This window comes from Arachis duranensis, chromosome 8 (genome assembly GCF_000817695.3).
Source record: "Arachis duranensis cultivar V14167 chromosome 8, aradu.V14167.gnm2.J7QH, whole genome shotgun sequence".
NCBI classification, from domain to species: Eukaryota; Viridiplantae; Streptophyta; class Magnoliopsida; order Fabales; family Fabaceae; genus Arachis; species Arachis duranensis.
In genome coordinates, this window is record NC_029779.3 from 7,807,461 (window position 1) to 7,807,712 (window position 252).

General features: G+C 60.7%; 1 protein-coding gene across 1 annotated transcript in view; it reads left to right on the forward strand.

Annotated features, from left to right (window-relative positions):
- LOC107460500 (uncharacterized) overlaps positions 1 to 252 on the forward strand; it is a gene marked incomplete in the record, with an annotated part of 6,997 nt that overhangs the window by 578 nt on the left and 6,167 nt on the right. The window contains 1 exon segment of the mRNA XM_016078864.3: positions 1 to 252. Coding sequence (XP_015934350.1) covers positions 1 to 252 — 252 coding nt within the window.

Here is a 252-nt window from a genome sequence, read left to right on the forward strand (position 1 = left end):
GGCGCCGCCGTCAAGCCGTCGAAGGATTCAAGCTCCGCCGAGAAGCGGAGGCTGGATTCGAGAGGTGACGGAAAGGAAGTTCACGGCTCCGGCAACGGGGATTACTCCGACGAGTATGCTTCATCTTCGAAGCGCCGCAAGGATGGTGGAGGGGGAGAGCGGTGGAACGGAGGCGATGATGACCGCGGAGAGGGGTCGAGGAAGTCAAAGGCTGTGTCGGGAGATTCGAAAAGTAGGAGGAGGGATGGGAGT